Source organism: Schistocerca serialis, chromosome 3, assembly GCF_023864345.2.
Source record: "Schistocerca serialis cubense isolate TAMUIC-IGC-003099 chromosome 3, iqSchSeri2.2, whole genome shotgun sequence".
NCBI classification, from domain to species: domain Eukaryota; kingdom Metazoa; phylum Arthropoda; class Insecta; order Orthoptera; family Acrididae; genus Schistocerca; species Schistocerca serialis.
Window position 1 is genome coordinate 1,058,590,808 of NC_064640.1, and position 24,295 is coordinate 1,058,615,102.

A 24,295-nucleotide genomic window follows, 5' to 3' on the forward strand; every position below is an offset into this window, starting at 1 on the left:
AACATATGTGCTGATTGTTGGAATCACTCACAATCCCGTTTCCTCGTTATTGATAAAAGGCGGAAACTGAATGATGGTAGTTATAGCCGGAACTTCCAGGAGTTTCTGTTGTGTCTAAACAAGACAGTCTAGACACAGGGTGAAGTTACCGAAAGGGCACGCGTCAACTCACGCCGACTGGCGTGAAGTCTGGAACAGGATAAGTTGTGAATGCTGATAAGAAAAGTATGCAGCTAAGTTAATACTCATCTTTAATCCATCATTGTGGTATATCGCTCTTTTTTTTGTGGTTTTAGGGCGCACTACTTCAATGGTCATTAGCACCCTGACGACATTAAGAATGCACCGTGAGGCACAAGTTTAAAACAACAACTAAAAGGGAAAACACGATAAAAGACAGACAGACAGGCATAGGATTAAAAACAGCCTAATCAAATGCCCTTAGTCAGGTTTGTCAAATGGATAAAACGAAGAACACGAGCAGCTGCTCGTGGGTCATCCGCTAAAATGGCATCTAAAGTACATGGCAGGTTAAGATCGAGACGCAGTGCGTTACAATCCGGACAAGACATTAAAATGTGGTGGACCGTCAGCAATTGCCCACAGGGGCAAAACGGCGCCGGCGCAGCCGTCAGCAGATGGCGATGGCTGAACCGGCAGTGTCCAATTCTTAACCGGGCCAAAACTACCTCCTCCCGCCGAGAAGGGCGTGAGGAGGACGTCCAAGCCACGGGAAGAGGTTTCAAGGCCCGAAGCTTGTTGGCTGTAAGGGCAGCCCAATCGGCATGCCACAGCGATAAAATGCGCCGACAAATAACCCTGCTAAAATCGGATGAAGGGACACAACAAGAAGCTGTCCGAGGCTGGAGGACCGCAGCCTTGGCCGCGGCATCTGCAGCTTCGTTCCCAGGGATACCGACATGGCCAGGGACCCACAAAGCTAACCGGAGAACCGACGTCCGCCAGCTGCCGAAGAGAGCATTGGATCCGGTGCACGAAAGGGTGAACCGGATACGGATCACTGAGGCTTTGGATGGCGCTCAGGGAATCGGAGCAGATGGCATAAGCAGAATGTCGGTGGTGGCAGATGTAAAGAACAGCCTGGTAGAGGGCAAAGAGCTCAGCTGTGAAGACCGAACAATGGCCATGGAGCCGGTATTTGAAACTTTGTGCCCCGACAATAAAAGAACACCCGACCCCGTCATTGGTCTTAGAGCCACCTGTATAAATGAAACTCATATTGATGAACTTCGAATGAAGTTCCAAAAAACGGGAGTGGTAGACCGAACCGGTGGTAACCTCTTTTGGGAGTGAGCTGAGGTCAAGGTGAACGCGGACCTGAGCCTGGAGCCAAGGTGGCGTGTGGCTCTCGCCCACTCGAAAGGTTGCAGGGAGTGAAAAATTAAGGTGTTGAAGGAGGCGACGAAAGCGATCTCCAGGGGGTAGCAGGGCAGAGACATACAACCCGTATTGACGGTCGAGAGAGTCGTCAAAAAAGGAACGATAAGACGGATGGTCGGGCATTGACAGTAGCCGACAGGCATACCGACAAAGCAGTATATCGCGCCGGTAGGTGAGTGGCAATTCGCCAGCGTCAGCATGAAGACGCTCTACGGGACTAGTATAAAATACTCCGATCGCAAGTCGTAAACCCCGATGTTGTATGGAGTTGAGACGGCGTAAGATGGATGGCCGTGCAGAGGAGTATACGAAGCTCCCATAATCCAGCTTGGAGCGGACGATCGACCGATATAGACGAAGTAGGACGGTTCGATCCGCTCCCCACGACATACCACTGAGAACACGGAGGACATTTAAAGAACGGGTACAACGGGCGGCCAAATATGACATGTGGAGACCAGCTAAGTTTCCTGTCAAATGTAAGGCCTAAAAATTTGGTCGTCTCCATGATTGGGAGAGCAACGGGACCGAGTCGTAAGGACGGTGGGAGAAACTCTTTGTAGCGCCATAAGTTAATACAGACAGTCTTCTCGGCAGAAAAACGGAAGCCATTGGCGACACTCCAGGAGTAAAGACGGTCAAGAGAACGCTGAAGACAGCGCTCCAGGACACGTGTACACTGCGCGCTGCAATAGATGGTAAAATCGTCCACGAAAAGGGAGCCTGATACATCAGCTGGGAGGCAATCCATTATAGGAATGATCGCGATGGCGAAGAGAGCGACCCTCAAAACTGAGCCCTGTGGCACCCCATTCTCCTGGCGAAAGGTGTCTGACAGGACAGAACCCACACGTACCCTGAACTGTCGGTCCATTAAAAAGGAATGAATAAAAAGAGGGAGGCGACCGCGAAGGCCCCATGTATACATGGTGCGGAGAATGCCCGCCCTCCAACAGGTGTCGTAAGCCTTCTCCAAATCAAAGAACACTGCCGCGGTCGGGCGCTTCCGCAAGAAGTTATTCATAATGAAGGTCGACAAGGTAACCAGATGGTCAACAGCAGAGCGGCGCCTACGAAATCCACATTGTACATTGGTAAGTAGGCGTCGAGACTCGAGCAGCCAACTAATCGAGAGTTAACCATTCGCTCCATCACTTTACAGACACAGCTGGTAAGCAGGAGAGGTCGATAACTGGAAGGCAAGTGCTTGTCCTTCCCCGGCTTAGGAATCGGGACAACAATAGACTCGCGCCAGCATGCGGGAACATGTCCCTCAATCCAGATGCGATTGTATGTACGAAGTAGGAAACCTTTACCCGCAGGAGAAAGGTTCTTCAGCATCTGATTATGAATATAATCAGGCCCTGGAGCGGAGGACCGTGATCGGCCAAGTGCGTTTTCGAGTTCCCGCATGGTGAATGGGGCATTATAACTTTCACAATTCGAGGAGCGGAAGTTAGGTGGCCTAGCCTCCTCTGCCTGTTTGCGGGGGAGGAAGGCAGGGTGGTAATGAGCGGAGCTCGAAACCTCTGCGAAAAAGCGGCCGAAGGCATTGGAGACAGCCTCAGGGGCCACAAGGACGTCATTCGCGACCTTCAAGCCAGAAACTGGTGAGTGGACCTTAGTGCCAGATAGCTGGCGCAGGCTACCCCAGACAACAGAAGGAGTAAAACTGTTGAAGGTGCTTGTGAAAGCAGCCCAGCTGGCTTTCTTGCTTTCTTTAATAATACGACGACACTGAGCACGTAATCTTTTATAATTGATACAATTCGCCACTGTAGGGTGGCGTTTGAAGGTGCGTAAAGCACGTCGACGAGCACGTAAAGCATCTCTACATGCTGTGCACCACCAGGGGACCGGTACGCGACGTGGAGAAGAAGTAGGGTGAGGGATGGAATATTCAGCAGCAGCGAGAATGACTTCCGTGAGGTGTGCGACCTGACGATCGCAGCTTGGGAAGGTTTGATCCTGAAAGGTCGCCCTGGAAGAGAAGAGCCCCCAGTCTGCCTTGGAGATGGTCCAACTAGAGGAGCACGGAGAGGGGGTATGCTGCAGGAGATGGATAACACACGGGAAGTGGTCGCTCGAATACGTATCAGAAAGTGCATACCACTCAAACCGGCGTGCAAGTTGGGGAGTACATATAGAGAGGTCTAAATGGGAATAGGTGTGAGATGTGTCCGAAAGAAAAGTAGGGGCGCCAGTATTGCGGCAGACAAGATTGAGCTGGTTGAAAAGGTCTGCTAACAAGGGGCCCCTCGGGCAGGATGCTGGAGAGCCCCAAAGGGGATGGTGGGCATTGAAGTCTCCAGTTAACAAAAATGGTGCAGGTAGCTGAGCAATAAGTTGCATCATGTCTGCCCTGGTAACGGCAGATGACGATGGAGTGTAAACGGTACAAATGGAAACCGTAAAAGTGGGGAGAGTAATGCGAATGGCAACTGCCTGCAGGCCGGTGTGCAACGTGATGGGATTGTAGTAAATATCATCCCGGACCAGCAACATAACCCCTCCATGAGCTGGGATACCTACCACAGGGGGTAGGTCAAAACGCACAGAGGTGTAGTGTGCCAAGGCAATTTGATCGCATGGGCGTAGCTTTGTTTCCTGGAGGGCTACGACGAACGGACGGTGCAAGCGGAGCAGCAACTTCAAGTCCTCTCGGTTGGAGTGAATGCTGTGAATACTCCAGTGAATAAGTGCCATCGTAAGAAAAGGAAGATGAAAGAAGGGGTCACCTCGAAGGCCGCTGAGGGCCTGGCTTCGAGCGAGCACTGCCGCCGCTATCAGTAAGCGGACAGTCATGGTCCATTGGGTCTATAGGTTAATCGGCCATCTTGGCGGGATGGCCGGGAGGGGGAGCTTCCTCCGCCGGTGAACGGCCAGATATTCTGCTACCAGCGGTGCGGCCAGGCGCGGCAACCGCTGGGTGGCGCAGGAGAAGAAATGCGCCGGGGCGGAGAAGGAGAACTGTGCTTCCTATGAGCCTTCTTGGAAGGACGTTTGGTGGAAGTACCGGTCGAAGGCTGGGAGGTCGAGGTACGTAGGAAGTCTGCACGGGCTGGTTCCTTCTTGAAGGCCCGTGCATCTGACTTCGGGGTCTTCGTCTTAACAGAAGCTGATGAAGGGGCTGGTGTCTGTGGGGTGATGGGAGGAAGAGGAGACGTCGACCGCGCGATCTTAGCACTGGCCGAACGGACGACCGTGGTGCTGAAGGTCAGATCGCATGTCTGGGTTGCCACCTCCCTTGTAGTCCGAGGAGAGGCGAGGACAGTACTGTATTTCCCCGCTGGGAGCAGCGCGGGCTTCCTACTAGCCAATAGCTTGCGAGCAGCCGAGGTGGACACTTTCTCTTTGACCCGAATTTCTTGGATACAGCGTTCTTCCTTATAGACAGGACAGTCGCGGGAGGATGCGGCATGGTCACCCTGACAGTTCACACAACAAGGAGACTGAGGTGGACAGTGACCCTCATGGGCATCCCTGCCACAAGTGACACATTTAGCCGCATTGGAACAAGACTGTCGAGTGTGATTGAAGCGCTGACACTGGTAGCAGCGCGTAGGTGTCGGGACACAGGGGCGAACAGAAATAACCTCATAGCCCGCCTTGATGCGCGATGGCAGCTTAACACTTTCGAAGGTCAAGAAAAGTGTCCGGGTCGGTACAAGGTCATTGTTGACCTTTTTCATGACCCTATGGACAGCCGTCACGCCCTGCTCAGCGAGGAAAGATTGAATCTCCTCGTCAGTCAATCCATCCATCGAGGGAGCTAGTATAGACCACACCACGAGACGAATTCAAAGTTCGGTGGGCCTCCACCCGGGCAGGGAACATGTACAGGAGTGTGGCCCGAAGCAGTTATTGTGCCTGAAAGGCACTCTCAGTTTCTAGTAACAAGGTACCGTTACGCAATCTGGTACAAGATTTGACAGATCCGGCTATGGCATCTACGCCCTTCTGGATAACGAAAGGGTTGACAGAGGAAAAATCCTTTCCGTCCTCAGATCGAGAAACGACGAGGAACTGTGGGGCAGGCGGTAGTATTTTTGTGGCTGGTCACGTTTCCGTTTTTGGGCAAAAGTCGAGAGAGATGGAGTAGAATCCATTACGGAGGAATCCCCCATGATTGCCAGCGTCTCCGATGGCGCGCTCCTGACTTGTGGGCACCCTCTCAGAGGGCACTCCCGCCTTAGGTGAATGTTTACACCTCCCGAGAAACAGACGGAGGGACCAATCGGCATGGTGAGAAGGTATCAGCTCAGGCAATCACCCTCCCCAGGCCTGGCCTTTACCAGGGGGTACGCGCGTGCCTTACATGTCTACCCAGGGCGGGGAATTACGCGTTACCCCGTCACCGGCTACGCGTGCGAACGCGTGGGTCGGCCTTCAGGCACGCACAGGGAGGAAGGAAGAAGAGGAAAAAGAAGAGAGAGAGGGAGAAGGAGGACAGACTGTCTCAAACGCCGAGGCGGAGACCAGAAAAGGCAAGGAGAAGAAGGCAATGAGAAGGCAAGGAGAAGGAGGCAATGAGAAGGCAAGGAGAAGGAGGCAATGAGAAGGCAAGGAGAAGAAGGCAATGAGGATGCAAGGAGAAGAAGTCAAGGGAAAGAGTAAGGAAGACAGTGAGGTGGAGAAGAGCAAAGAAAGGAACCAACCAAAGGAAGGAAGAAACAAGAAGTGAAAAACCAAAAAGACCACAATTATAGGTCGCGGAACCGTCCGTCTCCGGACGCAGGCGCTAACTACCCCCGTGAGGAGGATGGACTCTTTTTAGTCGCCTCTTACGACAGGCAGGAATACCTCGGGCCTATTCTAATCCCCGGACCCGCAGCGGGGGACATCGCTCTTGACGATACAAATGAGACTTTGATTAAAATCACTGTAAGGCTAATGGCGCCTTGCTAGGTCGTAGTCATTGACTGAGCTGAAGGCTATTCTAACTGTCTCTCGGCAAATGAGAGAAAGGCTTCGTCAGTGTAGTCGCTAGCAAAGTCGTCGTACAACTGGGGCGAGTGCTAGTCCGTCTTTCTAGACCTGCCATGTGGTGGCGCTAGGTCTGCAAGTACTGACAGTGGCGACACGCGGGTCCGACATGTACTAATGGACCGCGGCCGCTTTAAAGCTACCACCTAGCAAGTGTGGTGTCTGGCGGTGACACCACAGTTTCTCCATGTATAAATGTACAAAATAGCTGAGTGCGTCAGTAGACACTACACCATGGACAAATTCGCACGCTTGGCGGACGCTCAATCTGAGAGGTTAGGTGTGCATAGAATGCTCACATGTATACCGATATGAAATTTACGAATCTTGAGGCAAGACTCGGTAAGCTTGTAAGGGAATTAAAGGACACTCCTAAACTTCTTGCACTTAACCAAAATTGGCTAGAGAATAGATTTAGCGCAATTGGAGTGAAGATAGAAGCTGAGGTGGTTGTTATTGAAGGAGGTGATGTAGGGAAGAAGAAGAACGACAAAGCATATATAAAACCACGTGATATGCACAGCTCTGATTAGTATGCTCCGAGATGTCGACAAAGCATTATGTCATTCAGGCACACAAAGCAGTTCCAGAGAAATTGGGGCATATGGGTTGCGAGCAAACATTAAGAGAAACTTTTAAACCTGTTACCGAATCTATCAGTAAGATGGCTTCGCGTGATAATGATTCAATCGCAGAATTCACCAACCAGTATTGGGCGGGTAAGATAGAACATTCGGTGTCAGCAGGGAGAGACCATACATGCTAGGCTCTCAAACTAAGTTTATCCGATAGCACGACACGCCTCGGGGATACAGAGTTTAGAAGAACACCTGGCTTAATGAATCTAATGTTCCTAAGGCCCTCAAAAAACTTAAAATACTCTACCAATAATCGCAAAGTGTATGGTGAAATACTGCAATTGACTGAGCTGTATTAAATTCCTGACAGAACACTGAGAAACCTGCAAAACTAAATACAGAGCCATTATACAACCTTTAGTGAATGAGCATCCTAAAAGCATTGGTGAGGGTGTAGACTTTCAGCATAAAGGCGTGAGCAATCAACTCCCACAGTATATATATTACGATGAGCCGGATGAACTAATAGGCTTCGACTGTTGATGGCTTCGGCTGCTGCAGGCAGTACAGCTCATTCGAATGAGGTTGTTTCGATAATCTCTGAGCTTTGAGAGAGAGGTATTATTTAATAAGTATGAAGACGGTAGTTCGAGAATTGCACAAGCCACCACGCAAAACATATGCTCCGAGGCATGTCATGATTAAGCGGCTGGATGACTTGTGGCAGGCCAATCTTGTATATATGAGTCAATATTCACACGAGAATAATGGATTCAAATACATTTTAATGGTTATTGATATATACTCTAAATTCGCATGGGCATTACCTGTCAAAACTAAAACCGGTATAGATGTTGCTGTAGTGTTTGAGCGTTTGCTGCAGACAGGATCGATTCGATGCCCAGACAATCTTCAAACCGATCATGGTGGTGAGTTTTACTATGAACATTTCAAGACTGATGGAACGGTACGGGATACACGACTACTCGACGTTTACCCACCTGAAAGCTAGCTTCGTGGACAGTTTGAACAGAATGGTGAAAGCTCAAATGTGAATACCGTTTAATCTTCGCGGTTCTTACAAGTGGCTAGATATCATCCCACAAATAATTGCGCGGTATTATCGAACCAAACATAGTACAATAAAAATGAGACCGACCGATGTTCGCTATAATTCACTCATGGACGAAGTATATTTCCACATTAAATGCTGGACCCGCGCAAACAGAGGTTCAATGTAGGCGACTTAGTACATATTTCAAAATACAAGACAGCGTTCGAGAAATCTTACTTACCAAACTGGTCAGCGGAGATATTCACAGTATCCAAAGTGCACAGAACGAACCGTAGGACATATATCCTAAAGGATGGCAAGGGTGAAGAAATTGCTGGATGCTTTTACACAGAAGAATTGCAGAAGAGTTCTGAAGCAGATGTATTTCTCATCGAACGCGTGATAAGACGTCGCGGGAATAGAGCGCTAGTTAAATTGTTTGTATTTCCATCATCAGAAAATAGTTGGATTGACGCTGACGAGTTAGTGTATAACAGGGAGCGTAGACCTCTGTCTCCTCAGTAGCGTACCATGCATGATAGACAGCACACCATAAGAGGTGGAGGTGGTAATTTTGAAAAATTGCCTTTTGAATTGCACATTCCGGGGTACAACTTCTGTGGGCCTGAGACAAAGCTTCAGAAACGCCTGGCACGCGGTGTTAGCAGTATTAACCTACTAGACGAAGTCTGCCTTGAACACGACCTCGCATTCGCTGCAAATAAAGATCTCCCAGCATGCCACGTTGCCGACCGAATATTAGCCGATAGAGCTAAGCAAATAAGACGAAGAAAAGATCTCTGAATATGTCAACACGTTGCTGCATTCGTAGTTGATAAAACCATGCGTGGAAAAATTAAATTGGACATGGGGGTTATGAATTACAAACTAACTATGAATGCAGCGCGAACAGCTTTGGGGGCGAAGAAGGAGGAACCAGGTGATGTGTCGACAGAAGTGCCGACACAGTGTTATTTTGAGAGGGCCGATAGGCACGCTATCTAACGCAGACGGGCGTGAATTCTGGAACACGATAACTATTGAATGGTAGCAAGAAAAGTACGTAGCTGCTTTATACGTAACTTTATTCGTGGATGAATACAGCGTTCTCCTGGAGACATTTATACTATAACTTTCAATCTATGTAAGGCTAATGGCGCCTTGCTAGGTCGTAGCCATGGACTTAGCAGAAGGCTATTCTAACTGTCTCTCGGCAAATGAGAGGAAGGCTTCGTCCGCATTGTCGCTAGCAATGTCGTCGTACAACTGGGGCGAGTGCTCATCCGTATCTCGAGACCTGCCTTGTGGTGGCGCTAGGTCTGCGATCACACAGTGGCGACACGCGGGTCCGACATGTACTAAATGGATCGCGGCCGATTTAAGCTACCACCTAGCAAGTGTGGTGTCTGGCGGTGACACCACATTCCTCCCCCGCAAATCGGCGAACGGTCGTGAGATAGGGCTTCCGCCCTCCGTGAGGAGGACCCCATGTTGACGTATGCGATGAGGTGGGGAGCCTAACAACAGGGGAGGCTGTGCCACCCGCACCCGGCCATTCGGTCCGAGGGGAGCTAGGAAACGCCTGAAAACCTAGTCCAGGGTGCACGTCAACATGCGGTGTATGCGCCCGTAAAGAGACAGGAGGGGCCGAAGGGTCGACCTCAATTGCGTCGGGGTAGCCGACGCACGATGACGTCATGTGGTCCGGAGCGGGCGGGAGTTCCATGGCGGAGGACAGCTGGTCACGGGAAGCGATCGGCGGCGCGTGACCCTGGGAGGCGCTTGGCGGCTGCAGCGAAGCGTCGAATGCGGGCGGCGCCGGCGGGAGAACAGGCGACGGCGGCGGCGGCGGCGGCGGCGGCGCGTCGCCATGGGGCAAAATGGAAGGCATCGTCGGTAACACCTGGGGATGAGGCGAGCCAGTAGATGGGTCCCCAGGGCGTTGACCGGACGGCACCGTCGCTGAAAGCAGACGGGGAGCGGCAGAACCCGTGCGACGACAGAGGCGCAGCTGATTGAGATGCCGACGCACCTCACCAGAGGCCCCCAAAACCAAATACATCGCGCGGCCGAGGCAACGAAGAATGCGCCCTGCGAGCCAACGCCGTGAACCTCGATAGTTGCGATAGAATACAACGTCGCCTGGAGCAAAAGCAGGAGTCTGCCGCTGCACAGGAACCTGATGCGGCGGATGCAGCAAAGACATCAAGGTGCGATGAGAACGACCGTGGAGCAACTCAGCCGGCGAGCGACCCTCTCGGGGCTGAGAGCGATACGAAGACAAAAAGAGCAACAACGCGTCCTCCCGAGAATGCAACTCTTTCAACTTCAACATCTGTGACTTGAAAGTCCGGAGCAATCGTTCAGCGGCACCGTTTGACTGAGGCGAAAACGGCGCGGATGTCTGATGTTGAATACCATTGGCCTGGCAGAATGACAAATTCTGCGGACATGAATTGTGGGCCATTGTCGGAAACAATAGTCTGCGGAAGACCTTCAATGCAAAAGATAGCAGACAACGCTTGGATGGTGGCGGAGGACGTCGTGGAAGACATCGGGACAACAAAAGGAAAATTACTGAAGGCGTCGACCAGAACCAACCATCGAGCATTCCAGAATGGACCAGCAAAATCAATGTGCAAGCGTTGCCAAGGGGAAGTGGCTTTTGGTCATGCAAAGACTTTCCGCGGCGGTGCGGATTGTTGTTCGGCACACGCCATGCAAGAACAACACATATTCGTAATCGCAGCATCGATTCCGAACCAAGTACAGTGCTGACGAGCAAGTTGTTTCGTTCGCACTATACCCCAATGTCCTTGGTGAAGAAGACGTAAAACAGAGGACTGTAACGAACGTGGGACCACGACTCTGGACTGATTATCAGAACGCAACAACAAAACACCACGTCGAACAAAAAGTCTCTCCTTGTGAGCAAAAAATCGGCGAACCAACGGATCCTCGATCCAAGACTTTGACAAAGGCCATTGCGTAGCAACAAAACGCAAAACGGTAGCAAGGACAGGGTCAGCAGCTGTGGCTGTAGCTACACGACGAAAATCAATCGGAAACGATTCGACCACTTCATCTGTTTCCGAATCAATGAACATGCAAGCAAGATCGGAAGAATCGAATGCTTTATCCTCAGCAACAGGCAAACGGGACAACGCATCAGCGTTGCCGTGCCTAGCAGTGGACCGATAGAAGATATCGTAGCGGTACTGCGAGAGAAAAATAGACCAGCGAATGAATTTCTGCGCTGTACGCGGAGGTACAGGCTTGTTCGGATGAAAAAGCGATGTCAAAGGTTTGTGGTCTGTGATGATGGTAAAGTGACGACCATACAAGAAATCATGGAACTTAGTAACACCAAACACGAGAGCCAAAGCTTCTTTCTCTATCTGTGAGTAATGTCTTTGCGCAGATGAGAGCAATTTTGACGCAAAGGCAATAGGGCGATCATGCGAGCCAACTTTGTGCGCAAGCACAGCACCGATCCCGAAATCCGATGCATCTACCATCAACAAAAGGGGTTACCGGGGATCGAAAGGCGTGAGGCAAGTATTAGAAAGCAACGCCGATTTCAACTGGCGAAAGGCGCGTTCGCATTCCGTCGTCCAGACGAACGGATCACCTGTACGGCGTAAGCGATGAAGCGGAGCTGAAGGAGAAGAGGCATTGCGCACATTCACTCACACCTTGTGATTCTAAATCGTGGAATGTTCGTGCGACCTCATCACGCAATGCGTGAGTAACATTGCGCGCTCTGAAAAATTTCGGTTGCGCGTTTACTTTCAGTTCCAAACGTGCTGCATAGATTTTAGCGCAACGTAAGCCCGGTGCAAAAATGTCTGCAAATTCGTAACACAGACGAGAAACACTGTCTGAAGGCACAGGTTGATTCACTGATAGGACATGATTTACTATAGAAATGTTAAACAATTGAAATAAATCTAAACCAAACAAGTTCACTGCAGAAGAAGAACAAAGAACGTGAAACGACACAAGTTTTATTTGTCCCTTGTATGTGGCAAGAAGGCTGCACTGTCCTAACACAGGTATATTCTGTCCTGAATAACCATGTAACTGAACATTTGCGGCACGCAACGGAGGTGTGCCGAGTTGTTTGTACGTGTCGTGATTGAGCAATGAAACTGCAGCTCCGGTATCAAGCTGGAACGGTATGACCTTGCCATTAAAGTCCAAATCTACAAAAAGTTTGTCCTGCTGACGACAAAAGCGACTGTCTTGTGCAATTTGAACAGACACTTGTACAGAATCACTTGCTAATTGACGTGATTTCCGGCGACGTCGACGCACAGTTTTTGTGGGACGAACACAGTCACTGTTAGAGAAAGTGGCACTGGACGAATCAGAATTAACTACATGAATGTCCATGGGCGAAGGTCCACGATCCTGAGTGTCCTTGGTTCGATTCCGGCGCGAAGCAAAGTGCCTGGAATGATTGTGATTGTCAGATCGGAGCTTTTTCTGGCAAACACTTTGAACATGTCCTTTCCTATTACAGAAAAAGCAAATAGCTTGGCGCGATGGGCAATGTTCACGCGAATGTCTAGTAGCACACCGCGGGCATGATTTCACTGCATTTGTTGGCTGGCGCGGCACACCTGGTTTAGAGCGCGGCGGCAGCTGCGTTTGTGTGCGCGAGGGCAGTTGACCGGGCCGCGCAGCTCACCCGGCGGGCCGGTTAATCTTACACATGGCTGGCGAAGTTTCAAAAGATTCCTGAACACAGTCAAGTGTGTCTTGTCTATCCAATATGTCTATCACTTGTTGAAGGGAGGGATTAACTAGTTTCAAAATGTGCTCCCGTATGCGAACATCAGAAACGTTCTGTGCAATAGCATCACGTACCATTGTATCTGAATAAGAAGGCCACAGTCACAGGCACAGTCCCTAGTAAGTCCTTGCAATGTTGCTACCCACTCCCTATTCGTTTGACCGGCCGTATGTTTTGTACGAAAAAACGTATACCGTTTTGCAACCACATTAACTGTATCTTTGAAATAGGCATCTAAAGCAGACTAAATTTCCTCGTAGGACAGAGTTGCTACGTCGCGTCGGGGAAACAATTTCACTATCACACGGTAGGTGGACACACCGACACAGGAAAGCAAAAACGGCTGCCGCTCATTACCTTGAGTTCTGTAGGCGGCGAGATGGAAGGCGAACTGTCGGGACCATTCTGGCCACGACTCGTGCGCCGCATTAAAACTGCGAAACGGCGGTGCAACAGCATGTTGTGGCTGCGGTAGCGGTGAAGCGGCGGCTGGCGCATCGGTTTGAATGGCACGTTGACCCTGGACGAGCTGTCCAAGGGCATCCAATAACACCTGCGTCTGCTGATTCTGCAAGCGATAAAATTCAGACAGTACATCTGGAGATTGTGGCGAAGCCATGACAAATAAATCAGAGCAAAGCAATGAGTAAGAACACGATCCGTTAAGCCTCGGCGCCAAATGATGTGTGGACAGAAGTGCCGACACAGTGTTATTTTGAGGGGGCCGATAGGCACGCTATCTAACGCAGACAGGCGTGAATTCTGGAACAGGATAACTATTGAATGGTAGCAAGAAAAGTACGTAGCTGCTTTATACTTAACTTTATTCGTGGATGAATACAGCGTTCTTCTGGAGACATTTATACTATAACTCTCAAACTATGTAAGGCTAATGGCGCCTTGCTAGGTCGTAGCCATGGACTTAGCAGAAGGCTATTCTAACTGTCTCTCGGCAAATGAGAGGAAGGCTTCGTCCGCATTGTCGCTAGCAATGTCGTCGTACAACTGGGGCGAGTGCTCATCCGTATCTCGAGACCTGCCTTGTGGTGGCGCTAGGTCTGCGATCACACAGTGGCGACACGCGGGTCCGACATGTACTAAATGGACCGCGGCCGATTTAAGCTACCACCTAGCAAGTGTGGTGTCTGGCGGTGACACCACACCAGGTTCTTTGAAAAACTGTATTCTCACTTCGATGTGTACAGCTAAACGTGTGTTGAAGGGGGGGCGGGGGCGGCGAGTCTAAGAAGACTGCAATTAAACCACCTAGAGTCCTACCACTACCAAACACATCAGGTGGAATTATTCCGTTCCTCGTTCCAGCCCTTGCAGCTCTGTCGGCGGTAGGTTCACTCACAGGTGGGGCTGCAGCTGTAGCCAAAACGTCAAAAACACTTAGAATGCACAGGCGCATCTAGAGGAAGCCAGAAGACATAATCGGGCCACGGAAGCAGCAGCTATCGGAAAGGGTCTCTACTTTAAACCATACAGAAAAGGACTAGGTCTCTTCATAAATAAAAAAAGTTCGTTAGTTATCCTACCCGATCGAGCACTCACGAATAAAGATATTATTAATATTGTTAAAGGGAAACATCACATTCCTGGATTCCGTGGCGTCTTTATGCGGGATACATTACCGGAGACTATGTGGCGGACTAATGAGTGCGGAATTGTAAATTTAGATGTTGCTGGGGGTCCAGGGATCCATTGGGTGGCGTATGTTAAGGAAAGTGCGAATACAGTACAATATTTCGATTCATTTGGGAATTTACAGCCGCCTGAAGATTCACAGCGCTACTTCACCAGCAAAAGTCGTGTTTTCTACAATCTACGGCGATGTCAGGACTTTAACACATACCTGTGCGGGCATCTCCGCATTATGTTCCTCATCACAGCCATGGCAAATTAGCCTTCGCCTGCATCAGCGAACTTCTGGAATGCGCGCTATATTTAGACCGAACGGTGAGAAGTCTGGAATGCCCGCTTTCTCCTCTCCTTGTCAGAGCCGGTGTGCGAACATCCACACATATGAAACAGCCATAACTGAACGCACGCCCATCATTTGAGGTTTAGATGCTATGTCATACACACTGACTTTAAAAGAGCGAGTATCAGCATTACGTGCAGATTACTTTCCGCCGATTTAAGTGCAGGGGACTGGCGTAATGCTCTGATTGGTCTGGAGGCGTATAACAGCATTCCAAATTTCACGAAGAGCATCTGGAAATTGACGGTCGGAAGGAGAGTCTACAAATACAACTTGGTGCCTACGATATTGACGATTTAAACGAAGTGTTAAAACAGTCAGGAAAAGGTATTGAACTGCGGGCAAACATTAATATCCGTAAATCAAATACGGGCAGAGAGCTACGATCGACTTTAGACAGATTCAATAGGTCCACTGCTAGGTTTTGCAAATGATCGTGTTTTGGTGAGGGACGCCAGTAAATTTTATGCATCGGATCAAGCTGTAGATATACTACCAGTCAGCACAATCCACGTTGAGAGCAATATTGCCACAAACTCATACCTCAACGATAAGTTGATTCATCCCTACAGTCGGCACTGGGTATAAAATAGTTCAAGCCCACACAAACTATATATGTCCCAGTAACAGTTCAGATATTGGATTACCTAGAATTGCGTGTTGTTGACCAGAGTAATCCGCTTGTTAGCTTTCGAGGAGAAGAGATCATTGTACGCTTGCTCAATTATTGGAAGTATCACAACACATGGTGCAGAGTTGTGGGAACTAACTCAGAGGCAGAAAGATCGCCTGATGGCTGTCGAGATGGATTTCTGGAGGCGAAGTTGTGGATACTCCAGACTTGACCATATTACAAGTGATAGGACCAGAGAGGTTATGAATGTCAAAAGCACAATCCTAGACTAGATAGAAAGGAAGCGCCTACTCTGGTATAGTCATTTACAGCGTATTCCAGACACAAGATGGCCAAAACGGGTATGGTAATGGACTCCACATCAAAGAAGAAGGCGCGGTAGACCTGCGAGATGTTTGAAAGACGTCAACGAAGCAAGGGCGGCAAGAAGTCTTAATGAAGGAGACTGGATAGACCGTGAACGATGGTGATTGGAATAAGAGAGGGGCAGCAGCCGTAGAAACCTCGCTCATCTATATATGAACACCTAATAATGCCTAACCGGAGAATAAACGCGGGATAACTAAACCGTTGATTGTGGCAGGGTTAGTGAAGCTAACCGGAGAATAAGTTACGTAATTAGTCACGACAAGAATGTTTATTAGAACGAAGAAGCAGAAACGGGGACATCACACAAATTATGTAAGAATGAGACGATTCCAAAAAAATGTTGAAGTATGTGTGAAATCTTATGGAACTTAACTGCTAAGGACATCAGTCCCTAAGCTTACACACTACTTAACCCAAATTTAGCCTAAGGACACACACACACACACACACACACACACACACACACACACACACACACACACGAAGGAGGACTAACCTCCGCCGGGACCAGCCACACAGTCCATGATTGCAGCGCCCATAGACCGCTCGGTTACTCCCGAGCAGCGACGATTCCAATTTTATACAAAAATTTCGTACTACTACTTTCGATCTCATGCTTGGGAAGCTGGAGCATATGAATGAAATGTGTAACTACTTCCGAACATGAAGCTTTTTGCTTGTAGTAGGCTTGATAAGCATTTGATATTGGTACTTCGTGAATTATATTTTCTCGTGTTATAAAAATGACCATTTGTGCCAAAACTGTCTCGTTTATTTGGTGTTTGTTAAGATAGCTACAATATTAGACAGGCTTATTTTGTTTTATCTAGCAGTGACAAACACGTTATCAGATTGAGAAATCACCAAGTCTTGGGTATTGTATGTACTAACGGCTTTTTCAGTATTAGCCAAATAATTTCTTTTTTCATGTAGCAAAACATTTGACGATCTTTGATGAGGTAATAGATTCTTTCCCAGAAAGGAAAGCACGTCATGTAAATCTGTAACAAAGTTAGAGAGTAAAAATGCTAGGTTTAATGTCTGACGAAATGTACTGTCTTGCTTGTCTCTTCTACTGGTTTCATGTATCCTATATTTAATTTTATATCACACAAAAAAACGAGTTATTAGCTATAGGCAATAAATAATGCAAATTTTCTGAAGAGTTCTTGTTCTCCCGGTTACAAATTATCCCATCCAATATTGATTGCGAGTTTTTTTCTGATGCGCAAAGCAGTCTCAGTTATAGTGGGAAAGGTGATAATCTTCACACGACCAACGTTTACGTTCAGTGATTTTGCTGTTTTCTCTTCGTTTATTGCTCTCACGTCAAGTGAAAACAAAATGGATTTCTGTGGCTGAGAGCTATCAAGTGAATTAAAATACATTGACAGGAGTACGGAAGGCTAAATTATGTTATTAGTTTCAGATTTTATTTTATTTCCATCTTTCTGACAGTCAAGCATTAATAGCCTTACAGAACAATGAAGTTATATTTGTCGAAGAGATTTGGCTTTCATTAATCTTTTCCACTGAGGCAGTCAATTTATTTGAAACGAAGTGTTTAATTCCACACTACTGGCTGGTTTCAACGGTTTGCTGCATTTCGAAAGTGCATGTTTTCATCTTCTAGCACGTATGAAATTATGTCATAATGAAGAACCAAAGATGAAATAATACATTACTGGTACTCCAAGAAAATTTACATCCGAATCTGGACATAGGAATGTGCACATCAAGCCGAATTACGCGTTTTAGTGTGGTTCACGAAATTCCGATGCACTTTGAGTATACTCTGATGTCTTTTTCTTTTATGACAATGTAAGATCGTTTAATGTCTTACACCTACGAACATACGAGCTTCCAGAATCCTAGTAGCTGCGCAAGCGCGGTGACGCCTGTTATCTGGCGCTCTGGCAACTACTGAGGCGAACCTATTTATAACAGGTCGTGGGAAAATATTGCGAATGGTTGTTTGAAAATCGTTACTTTCAAAGTAAATTTCCTTTTATGTAAGATGTACTATGTGCGAGAATTTACGATGAACTCCTTAAATCACAGAGCGTTTGACTCATTTAAAAATCAAGTCTGGTACGAACATTTAGAAAAATTTCGAGCTCAGAAGATCAGTCATGTCCTTTGTGGGAAGTGTGTAAGTGTAACGCGCAAAAATCAATATGGTATGTGAAAGCTTAGCTTCTCTTGCAGCTTATTAATCTTAGAGACCAAGATTATATGTGAAAACTTTGCTTTTTTTGTAGTAACAAGATGTATATTAATTTGAACCATTATTAACGTTTCCTATCTGTGAACCCGCTACTGAACAGTGGTATTGCTATCACGTGTCATATGCTCGAATATCCGCTGTCATCGCCTGGCGAGATCACGTGACATGAGCTATGACTGGTTACAAAAGCGCATTGCAATCTTTATTTCAATGCTTTAGAAAGTGACATGCTGCGTTTGGTGGAATTTATATTTACACTTCCGTAATACGAAAATATGTAGCGTACACGTTTCCAAATTCATGTATTTTTTTTACTGAATGTGGCTTTCTAAAGGGCCGAGAAGTACTACGCTGGTGTATAAAGCCATAACCATTCAAAGGATTGATAAATTTTACAGGTTCGAGGAAAAGTACCCTGTCACTTAACAAGGAAAAAGTGTATTTTCACCCAGGAGAAAGTCTAATTTTCACCGAGAAATCCTGGAATTTTTTTTCTCATCCTCGTATACACCCTGTATTTACTCCTGTCAGCTTAACGTCTGGGAATTCGGTTATAAATTGAATGTTATTCACAAGAGACCAATATGTGCTTATGTGCTGTGTCAAATAATGCGCCTTTTATACGAATCAGTCCACATATATCAACCGTCGTAGAGAATTTTGTATTAATAATTTTATAACACAAGATTATAATACGGTTTCGGACTGCAAGAAGCCTCTTTGACATGCATACTTACAGTAGAAATATTTGACGTAACATCTGAAACGCCGACTTCTCGATAATTTGCACCTAGATGAATTAATTCTTAGCCTATTTCTTTGGAATTGTCATCAGAAACCTCTCACCTCTAAAACGTGTCACCTTTTTAGCACACATTGCAACAAACTTCGCTGTTTTTTATTACAACCTATATTCCTGAAGGAGATAGTGGGGGATTTCATACAACTGTATTTCTTTAAATGAGTGTTCGCAACTGGAAACACAAACGATCAGTTTACGCGTGACATGCTGTAGAATTTGTTTCAGTTTACAACAAATATTTATTCCTTACTTCGCTTTTTGGACTATCCCGCTTCCTCTACGTTTACGCATTGGTTTCAGTTTTACTTGTTACTGCAAATACTTCCTCACTCTGCATGATTACAAATACATCACGAATGAGAATCCTGTGGTGGATGTAGTTGCGCAGGGGTGAAGGTACGTTTGACGTTTTTGGAGTCTAACATTACGTATGACTTGGCCATGGCCTCTACGCTCGGCCACTGGTGCGGGCAGGCTGTCTAGGTAGGCTGTGCTCAGCACACCTCTCATTTTGTGCTCTATTACTCCGTCATGCAAAACTAGCCCGCCCCAACATCAACCGCTCTACTACACACAGTTTATTGACCGACCGACAAATTTCGTAACAGTCTACACAACACACGTCCCGACCGACTACATGATTTCAGCGCCCCCCTGCTCCTAGAGCTGGTTATGACGTTCTGTTCTACGCGATACCGCTTAGTATTCCACAAGTAAATAATTGGGATTTGGCTTGGCTGTTCGAACTAACAAGGCCAGAAAAAGCCGTGATAAAGCTGTGGGTAAAGAAATGGCTATTGCAATGGACCAAATGCACCTACGCTTTGTTACTTACGGAGCTGAGACCCGAGGATTTTCGGAATTATTTAAGAATGGATGTAAAATGCTTTTCGGAGCTCCTGAACGTCGTCATACGATAGCTAATACGATTTCTAGCCACTGGCGGAATTTACGAGGACCTCAGATTCAGCGCAATTAATCCCCAAAATTATCTAAAAGGATTCATGAAATCTGCAAGGTGATTAATAGTTGCTTGAGGAAATACTCGTGATAAAGCAGAAGCGAAACGATAATTAAAATATATTTATGTAAACTTTATGAATTTATGTTCGAATGTAATAATATCCCCTGTAAGTTCAAGAAATTCATTTCAGATTAGAAGGACGACTGCAAATGGCGGCGGCGCGTATTATGTAATAAATTCAGCAACATATTCATAAGAAATGAAGCACGTAACAGTTGTTAGAACTTGAGAAAAGCTCTTCACTTTGCTCTTCATAGCAGGAGGGGTGACGATAGGTTGAATTTTTGTAACTTTTCTAATAATGAACCAAATGTGTCTGTAATTCGGTTTTTAGTTTTTATTTTCGCTACGTATCGGAAATTAAATAAAAATCCAATCTGTCTGTATTTAAGATTATCAGACTTCCTTTCCGATGAGTATAGGAAATAAAATCGAGAAACAGACAGATGATTAACAGTTATTCACAAAAATGTGCATTTTAATTTCTCTGTTTGCCACATGAAACTACTACAGATTCGTTAAAAATGAAAGAAGCACTTCACTTCTTACCCTCTATTGCTATACTGCTCGCACGGCATGTCCCACAGACGTCCGAAGACTCGAAAACTTTCCAGGAACTCTCTCATACAAATTTCGTCTGCCTCGCCCACTGCCATGTTAGCCACATTCGGAGTGCACTGAACCCCGCGCGTGGTGACTGAAAAGGAACTGTTGTGGGCGGCTTGCACGACAGACTACACGATTTGCACGGCGAATGGGGTCGCGGGCAGGCAGGTGCGGCGGTCTGCTAGTCTTAGCCAACCAACCCACCGCAAAGAAAAATCTCTCTTCAGACCAACAAGCCTACAGGCGTACTGTTAGTCGGTCGGTCGGTCAACAAGCTACACGCGCACAATTTATCGGTCGGTCGGTAAACCGGCGCATGTGTAGGGTAGGGTCCTTTACTGACAGTGAGACACTGATAGTAACTGAATGAGAGAAAGAGCTCGAAAATATAAATTTCGCAATAGCAGATTCCGATGTCTCATAACAGGCTTCCGACTTCAGCGTTGAAGGATTTCAATACTATATGTAGTATACCGAAGCAACATTACGACAGATCACTGGCGACACACTATGGGGAGTTACTGACAATGCTTGAGGAAAGTTCTGTTGAGTGGCTGACCACGATTTCTCGCGGAGGTTTGCTTGTAACCTCAGAATCGCTCCTTCAAACTACTATGAAATTATCGAGTGAGGTAACGCAGTGGTTAGCACACTGGACTAGCATTCAGCAGGTTTACAGTGCAAACCTGCGTCCGGTCATTTAGGTATGGGATTTCCGTGATTTCCCTAAATTTCTTACTGCAAATGTCGGGATGGTTCCTGTGAAAGGGCACGGCCGACTTCCTAGTCCACCCTTCAACAGTCCGAGCTTGTGCTCCGTCTCTAATGGCTTCGCTGTCGACAGCACGTTAAACTCTAACCTCCACCTCCCAGCTACGAAATTTTTTTTGTCCAGATCTATGGAACCACAATTTCTCCACGGAAATTGGTGTCACTAAGAACCTGTGCTCCATACTTTGGGAACAATTGTCCATTTTTCATCCGGAAGTAATTAAAATTTGCGCCAGAGCGAAAACATCTATCCAGCTGCGCTGGCTATCATCAAAGACCAGGCAAAGGAAACAGAGGCAGCTCAGCGTCGAGAAGCAGAAATTACGGATTTGTCATCGGTTTAAGGTCTCAATGAACAGTATTTGCGTATACAAGGCTCCTACACACACACAAATTTATCGGATGACAGAATGACCAAATTGGTCGCAGCCTACACACGTCCGAACCGACTGTACTCGGCGATTATAGTGCCGCCCTGTTGTTTGTTTTATCTTCAGTTAATTCCGTTTTTGTTCTACGAGATCTCGCCTGGTTTTTCAGAAAAATAATAACGCGGTTTGCTTTGGCTGTTTTAAAGATGAGAAGGGAAAAAACAGAGAGAAAGCTGTGGGCAAAGAAGTGGCCAACGCAAGGGAAGAAATTCACCCATGTTCAGGCTGGGAGCTTATAATTTTCCTGATTATTTAAGAAGGGGTGAATCATGCATTTCGGGGCTGCTGGACTTAAAGGAGAAATAATGCAGTCCTGAGAGAGGTGCTAAACTCCGAGGAGAGACTGTTAGTTGCATTACGATTTCTCGTCACTGGCGGCAGACCTAAGATTCAGTACTGTCATACCGCTGCAATTATTACCTAAAATTATTCCTGAAACGTGCAACGTGATCTATAGTTGACAGAGGTAATAAATCATGATAAAATAAATAAAACAAAACGTTATTAATTTATTTACGGATGCTATACAAAAGATGATCTGCAAATTTCAGAAACTCATATCATATTTGAACAAGAAAGACTACACATGACGGTGGCGCGCATCATCTAGTAAATACAATGGATACGTAAGAAATGAAACATTTAGCGACTGTTAGAATTGTACGGTTGGGTTGTTTGGGGGAAGAGACCAAACAGCGAGGTCATCGATCTCATCGGATTAAGGAAGGACGGGGAAGGAAGTCGGCCGAAGTCGGCCGTGCCCTTTCAAAGGAACCATCCCGGAATATGCCTGGAGCGATTTAGGGAAATCACGGAAAACCTAAATCTGGATGGCCGGACGCGGGATTGAACCGTCGTCCTTCCGAATGCGAGTCCAGTGTGCTAACCACTGCAACAACTCGCTCAGCGTTAGAATTGCAATAAATAAATAAATAAAAATTAAAGATCCCACATTTGGTCTACAGGGAAATTAAAATCTAAAAACATAAATAAAGAAGATCAACAGACTTAATCTCGTGTTGCACATAGAGAAACCATTATGGATTCGTTAAAAAATGAAATAAGTGCTTCATTTCTTGCACCTCTATTGTTATACTCCTCACACTATGTGTCGCGAAAAGATGTACAGTCTTTGAATTTCTCTAAAAACTCTGTCCTTAAAGTTTCGTCCGCCTCGGACGTAGAAATGTATGTTACAACAGTATTTAATTCTGAGAGCTGTGTCAGAACTGGAGTTTTAGTCATGCGTTTGTCACGATCGCGATACACACGACACAATTTCTTGGGTCAGTTGTCGACTGGTCGGACGCGCCCGACAACCCGACAATAAAAATTCGTCGGTCGGTCAGTCAAAACGCCGACACACAGCCAATTTGTCAGACGGACGGTTGGTGGGGTGCCACGAGAGGCGCTGCTATCGAGTCATGTGATCTGCCTGACGGCTGCAACGGATGATACGAACAGCTGAGGGTTATTCGTCTTACTTGGTTAGATTTGATCACATCGAGTATTGAGCACGGAGTTGGCAGGAGTTGTTTTGTTGTTGTTGCTGTTTGGAGTGGAGTTTTGTTGTTGCTTTGGGAGGAGAGTTGTTTTGTTTCGAGGGGAGTTGTTTTGTTTCGAGGGGAGTTGTTTTGTTTCGAGGGGAGTTGTTTTGTTTCGAGGGGAGTTGTTTTGTTTCGAGGGGAGTTGTTTTGTTTCGAGGGGAGTTGTTTTGTTTCGAGGGGAGTTGTTTTGTTTCGAGGAGAGTGAGAGTGGTGCTGAGGAGAGTGAGAGTGGTGCTGAGGAGAGTGAGAGTGGTGCTGAGGAGAGTGAGAGTGGAGCTGAGGAGAGTGAGAGTGGAGCTGAGGAGAGTGAGAGTGGTGCTGAGGAGAGTGAGAGTGGTGCTGAGGAGAGTGAGAGTGGTGCTGAGGAGAGTGAGAGTGGTGCTGAGGAGAGTGAGAGTGGTGCTGAGGAGAGTGAGAGTGGTGCTGAGGAGAGTGAGAGTGGTGCTGAGGAGAGTGAGAGTGGTGCTGAGGAGAGTGAGAGTGGTGCTGAGGAGAGTGAGAGTGGTGCTGAGGAGAGTGAGAGTGGTGTTGAGGAGAGTGGGAGTGGTGCTGAGGAGAGTGGGAGTGGTGCTGAGGAGAGTGGGAGTGGTGCTGAGGAGAGTGGGAGTGGTGCTGAGGAGAGTGGGAGTGGTGCTGAGGAGAGTGAGAGTGGTGCTGAGGAGAGTGAGAGTGGTGCTGAGGAGAGTGAGAGTGGTGCTGAGGAGAGTGAGAGTGGTGCTGAGGAGAGTGAGAGTGGTGCTGAGGAGAGTGAGAGTGGTGCTGAGGAGAGAGTTTTTGCTTTGGGAGGAGAGTGCCATCAAGATAACAGCCATGGTAAGTGAACTCTGATATTTTTTGTAAATTGTATTTTGCTGGGATGTTAAGTTTTAAGAAAATGACAGTGTTCATATTTTATTTGATGTTCTTATTAACATGTTATGCATGTGAAATGAAAGTCCCCTATATTTATCTATATCTCTCTCATTAAAACTTCCCTCTGATACAATTTGTATAATAGCATGCTCATTGCGATTATTTGTTTTACAGTAAACATCAAAAACAGACTTTCTACATTATTATTTTGCCTGTTTCGACTCTATA

The 24,295-nt window shown here is 47.0% G+C and overlaps 1 protein-coding gene across 1 annotated transcript in view; it reads left to right on the forward strand.

Annotated features, from left to right (window-relative positions):
- Nucleotides 1–24,036, forward strand: part of LOC126471387 (mediator of RNA polymerase II transcription subunit 12-like) — a 144,230-nt gene extending 120,194 nt beyond the window's left edge. Inside the window, exon 6 of the mRNA XM_050099511.1 lies at nt 23,416–24,036. Coding sequence (XP_049955468.1) covers nt 23,416–24,036 — 621 coding nt within the window. The remainder of the gene's footprint in view (nt 1–23,415) is intronic.
- The last annotated feature ends 259 nt before the right edge of the window (nt 24,037–24,295 follow it).